The following is a 6,248-nucleotide window of genomic DNA, read 5'->3' as shown; positions in this document are numbered from 1 at the left end:
TCAGCTCCACACTGTGTTGACTCTGACTGCACCATCTGTAGCTCCTGCTTTCTTTGAGCGACATATTCTCTCTTTTGTGTCTTTCAGCTTAGAGTGGGAGGTCCACTATCTCAGCAATCAAATGGGTGACTCCATAGCAAAGGACTTCAGCTCTTTTGAAGAGATTAGTTTAGAGTCCCTCAGTGGAAGCATCAGTAAGGCTGCCTTCTGCACTCCCTACCAGCTTGACATGGATACCTCTGCTGGAACATCAGCTGGATTAGAGGTGCGTGTACCTGGGTGAGAACGTCACTGCCATGACTCTATAGCTGTCTGACAGAGAAACTCCCCATGCCATAGACACCTTAGAGATATGTGGGAGACAACAGCCCTCATAGATCAGTGGTTGCAGGTCTGCAGTTACACCATGGGGACAAAGGTCCCTCAGGCATGTGATCATCTGGCTGCCTCAATGTGCAGGATGTGCCATGGAAAACCACATTCAGCACCCTCAGAGTCTACTGGCTATGCACACTGACCTGCACTCCATTGTTCTAACTATTAGCCCCCAACACAAATGACAAATGATAGGGGGATGTGGGACTTTGACCTCACACCAGTGCCCTACTAACAGAGACAAGACAGTGCCAGTTACCACCAAGATGGAGAAGGAACCATACCCAGGACCCTCAGATGTCTCCTCTCAGATCACTCCAGAAGTAGTAGGGCCCTTCACCTCCAACCTGCCTGTGACCCAAAATACATATGGGAGTTCAAGCTGAGGAGGGCGCACTTCCCTATGGCAAGGACAATTCAACATGTCTGGACTGTCTGGACTGTCTAGACAAAAATGACCCAACGAGCCTCCAACTCCAATTGGCTCCACTGTAGGGCAGGCTTCCCCAACCCCAGCTGCAGATCTTGGGACTGGGTTTAGATATTGTCAGGGGAAAAGAAAAAAGAATATATGTTGATGGTACATTTTGGGGACTGGTGACATCTCACTGCAAATAAAGCCTACATTTGTTGAAATGAGTTCAGAGTGCCCCTGAATCTGTTTGCTCATGTACCTGTGTAGCTGTTCGTGTAACTTGTGAACTATGAGGTCAGATATCAATTCAGTTGCATGATGGTCCAAGGAGTTCAGCTGGATTTGAAATGCTGCAGTACTGAATGTGGGCAGCTTGGACATAATATTGGAAGGGACTACCAGAAACAGGGCACCATTTCTCTAGGTTCATGAACATTGGTATGGCAACAATGGCCTCAGTGGTCAAAGGTGTTAGTATTGCATGAAAAGTTCTGCAAAGCTTGCGCCTGGAAGGACCCAATGAGGCAATGCATAAGGGTCGCCAGGGATTTGGAGGCTGCAGGTGTGAGTCTATTTCAGTGAATCTGTGTCCAGTGTTGTTGAAAGGCCTAATATATCTGGTATTTGCAGCCTCTCCCTCAATGGTCAAGGCACTTACCTTGCCCACTCCAGATATGATTACAATCATTTCCTTTCCCAATGTGCAGCTGTAGTTTCCAGGATGATGGAAGGTGACATCAAGTGGTCATTGAATATCAATTGCAAGGGTCCTCCGTTACATGTTGGTAAGGCCCTTCCCGATAATCCTCCCATCAAACATATCATCTTTACATGTCCACAGACACTCATCCAACCCATCTATATGAGCTGCACCAGCCCAACATCCCCCACAACAATTGGCACTGTAGGGTATGTGCAACTGGTGACTTGGAGCATGCCCAGAGACATTGTTGCTGGGTGTTCAAAATGGTGGCCAGGAGGTGCAAGCAGTGAGCTGAAGTTGCCAAATACCTGCTCTGACTTTCCAATCAGGAATTGTTGATGGCTAGTTTCCTTGTGGTATGTGGTTACTTGAGCCAGAATATTAATTAAGTGAGGTTCATTGTTTATGAGGATGTTAACAAGCCAAAATCCCCCTTAATAGGCATCTCACCACTCCCTAGTGAAAGTGTCATCTTGACCCCTGGAGCTCAGTTTGAAAATGCAACGTATTACTCCTAATGTTGAGAAAGGCCTCACCTGAATTCTCACTCGATTCTCCCACATTCCTCACAATGTTCCACATTGTTCAGACCTTTACAAGTTTTCACCCTTTGCTTACATTTCAGCTGAAGATTCATGTTGGAATTGATACAGTAACTCCACAGATACTGTCAGACTTGCTGTGTTTCTCCAGCACTTTCCGGTTTTATCACGGATTACTGGAGTTAGCGTTATACACGTTGTTGCTGGAGTCCATTTCTTTTACTGCTGTGAACATGAATTTGATTTCAACAGTACTCGTGTCGTATTGTTGTGCTAATTAGTTCTGCACATGGCGCTGGATTCCAACGCTCTCAGTGCGGAGGTGCTAAACCCTGAGAATTATGACGCGCGATGAATGAGCGCCCAGCTGATCAGTTCTGGCGCTGTCCACCCCTATGGTGCTGAACCCAATGCTTATTGCAGCGTTTCTCCGCTCATCCTGTCTCTGTCCGGCGCTGCGGTGCTGAGTCCCTTCGCTGAATCTTGGCGCTGTGCTGTTGAATACGTCCGCTATCCGGCGCTGTGGTGTCTCTGTTCGACCTGGAGCTGGCGTGGACTCGGCGGTGTTTCTTTACCAATCTCCTGTTTCCAGCGAGAATGTAAACGGTGATTCTCTTCGCTACCACGCACTGAGCGATGAGACCGGGACATCCGGCATCTGCACCGCGCTACCATGGACGAAGACCTCTTCCAGCTACGGCATCTACCGTAAGTAGAAGCCTCCCCCAAGCCACGCAAATGGATACACATGAATAAGTCCGTGTCTGGGGACACGGGCACTAGGCCTGTGCATCCCCCAGCCAGCCCGAAACACCAAACCTTCATTTCAGATCCTAGTCACCGGCCACAACATCACCGGGACATACGTAAAATTGACCAAAATTAAACGAATGATTACGTCGCGTAATGAATTTTATCTTTAACTATATTGGAAGGTCTGCAATTTTATTTTTGGGAGAGGGTTTTCAGTTAATACGTTCACAAGAAACAGAAAATGTTAAAATCTGAATGTTTTTTCAAGAAGTCAGGAAATTGAAGACATAAATGGTTTGATGTTTGCCATGTTTGAAATATTATCTATCACAATGAACCTCATTAACTTTGAAAATACGAATATGGACGGCGTCCGTTCAAACAAAAAAAATGTCCAAATTGTTTTAAATCATCAGGTCCAATTTTAGTTTATTTCATACTTTGCGTAAAATTTTTATTTATTGGCACTTACTATGTGAGTTCATTGTGTATTTTAAATATTTTCACAGGAGCAGCCTAATTGCAAAGTGCCAGCAGAATTAATTCCGATATTTACATTGTGATAAGGACAGGGCAACTTCAAAGCTTGTGGTTAGTTCTTAAATTAATAATAGTTGCTGTGGTTCAAATCTTCGGTAAAACAAAAATAGGTAAATCGAAACAAGCCTTGACTCTTTGAACGCCGAAATGAGTTGAAAAGTTAGTTATTTAAATATTGACACAAGCGGTGTATTTTACTAACAAGCATTAGTAAATTGAGACTCTGTAATAGCTTCAATACATAATTCAAAATATTTGTCTTAAAATTCAAGTTAAACGTGTATTTTGCCGTGACAATTTTAAAACCAGTGTCAGACGAACATTCAATGTTTTTCTCTAAAAAGGTAAACGCTAATTGGGTATGTTGCAGTCTGTGAAGACCATGAATATGATATTGACCAGATGCCTTGCTGTATTCTTATTGTATTGGAAGTGGATTATGAAATTGGAGTAGTGCCAAGATTTTGTATTTGACTTTTAAGCTATACATTGATTTTGATAATTTGCATAAGTTAACATTTTTGAAAACCAAACAATTAAAGACGGAGCCTAGCAGTGAGTTACAGATAGGAAATGAAGAATATATTCCATGTTCACATTGTTAATTAAAAGATAGTATTCATTTGGAAATGAAACTAAAAAATATAATGCTATTTTAAAAACTATAATAAAAAACATTCCTGTTTTCAAGTGGTTAATATATATTGTTTTTAAACACCATAATTATTAATGGAAATGTCATTACAGAGGGACGTAACTCTGAACTATGACCTAATGTTGCTTAATATTGATACAAAATATTTTGAATGCAACCCAATTCATTTCTAAGTCAAACCAACACATTGGCACTACACAAGTGAACCTTCAATGAATGCCCAGCACTCTTCTTTTATTCTATCATATGCTCATTCCTGTTATGCGCCTTTAATTGTTAGCACTCTTGCGTGTTAAGTACAGACTAGTATGCTTATTCATCAAGATAAGAAAAGGCTATCAGGCAGTTATATATTTGTTCCTGTTTTTCTTTGATCTCATCTCTAAAACAGAAACCTGCATTGATTTGAGATCTACAACAATTGTAAAAGATCAGAAACACACATAGATTTCTACGGCCGTCAATTATTATGCAGAAATAATTTATATTTACTTTTCCTAATTTCTCAGTAATCAATTTCATAATCAATTTTAGGGTTTTTCCAATTGGGTATACATGCAAAATATTATTTATGCTTATCCACAGTGATCTCACAATGAGGATTATTTTTATCTGTTTTCTCTGAATCGTCACAGACGCACAAAATTCCTATGGTGCTGAAGAATGCTATTCAGCCTATCATGTCTGCAATGGTTCTCTATTGAGCATTATGACTTAGTGCCATTTGCCTGCCTTTCCTCCACATCTTTGTATATTATTTTTATTCAAATAATCATCTAATGCCACTTGAATGCTTCATTGACTCTGCCTCCACCACACTTCTAGGCAATGTATTCCAGCTCTGACCCATTTGTATTTTTTTCTCAGGTCACAATTGGTAGGTTCACAAATCAATTTAAATTTATGTCCACTCATTCTCAACCTTTGATGTGCAGAAAATGCTTCTCCCTTTCTACTCTATCCAACCTCACATTTATCCATCTACACTTCATCTGTCATACGTTTGTGTAGTCACTCAACGTGTCCAAATCACAGTGAGCAACTTTGCATCCTCCTCACAGTTCATCCTCTCACCTTACTTTATGTCATCTGAAAGCTTGGAGATATTATATATTCATATATTTTGATCTCTCATCTCAATTATTAATTGGTATTATCAATAGGAGATGTCCAACCACTGATCCTAGTCACTGCCTGCAACTCAGAAAAAGACATGTTTATTCCTACTCTGTTCACTGTCTGCCAACTAGTTCTCTATCCATGTCAGTACACTACCTCCCCAATCCCAAATACTTTAATTTTACATGCTCATCAAAAGCCTTCCAAAAGTCCAAATAAACTACATTGACTTACTCTCCCTTATCAACTCTACTAATTACATCCTTGAAAAATTCCAGTAGATTTGTCAAGTGTCATGATTTCACTTTTGTAGATCTATGCTGAATTTGTCTGATCCTGACACTGTATTTCAAATTCTCTGCTAGTAATTCTTGAGAATCAAGTCTAGTATTTTCTTAACTGCTAATGTCAACCTAATCAGTCTATAATTTACAGTTTCCTCCTGACCTCTGTTTTTAAATAGCCAGGTTGCATTAGCTACCCTCCAATCCATATGAACTGTTCAGAGTCTGTAATATCTTGAAAGTTGCCCAAGATATCTACTATTTCTAGGGCCACTTCTATGCATGTATACAGCATACCTTCTTCTCCTACACCTCCATCCCCTGTTTAATGTTGTCTATCCTCATACCAAAATACATCACCTCACATTTCTCTGCATCACACTTCATCTGCCACTTACCTGCCCATTCCACAAACTGCTTTATGCCCTTTTGAGTCCTCCTCCCAATTTCCAATGCTTCCTAATTTTATGTCATCCACAAAATTTGAAATTGTCACCTGCACACCATGATATAGAAAATACATATCAGGAAAAGCAAGGTCTCAGTCACAGCACTTGGTTGATTCAACCTTAAGCCATCCTACAGTCAGAAAATAACTTTTGACCACTACTGTTTCCTATCACACAGCCAATTTTGCTACCATTTCTTTTGTTTCAAGAGCTATAACTTTTCTCACCCATCTGTTGTGTAATGCATATTAAATACCTTTCAAAATTCCATATACATCACATCAACTGCATAAAAACCAAAAGAACTGCGAATGCCGTCAATCAGGAACAAAAACAAATTTGCTGGAAAAGCTCAGCAGGTCTGGCAGCATCTGTGAAGGAGAAAACAGAGTTAATGTTTCGGGTCCGGTGAC

General features: G+C 40.7%; 1 protein-coding gene across 1 annotated transcript in view; it reads left to right on the top strand.

The window, feature by feature from the left end:
• Nucleotides 1–2,611: 2,611 nt before the first annotated feature.
• svopa (SV2 related protein a) overlaps nucleotides 2,612–6,248 on the top strand; it is a 317,985-nt gene continuing 314,348 nt past the window's right edge. Inside the window, exon 1 of the mRNA XM_048611440.1 lies at nucleotides 2,612–2,743. Coding sequence (XP_048467397.1) covers nucleotides 2,709–2,743 — 35 coding nt within the window. The 5' untranslated portion in view covers nucleotides 2,612–2,708. The remainder of the gene's footprint in view (nucleotides 2,744–6,248) is intronic.

This window comes from Rhincodon typus, chromosome 24 (assembly GCF_021869965.1).
Source record: "Rhincodon typus isolate 14 chromosome 24, sRhiTyp1.1, whole genome shotgun sequence".
Classification (NCBI taxonomy): domain Eukaryota; kingdom Metazoa; phylum Chordata; class Chondrichthyes; order Orectolobiformes; family Rhincodontidae; genus Rhincodon; species Rhincodon typus.
This window is presented reverse-complemented; position numbering and strand designations above follow the sequence as displayed.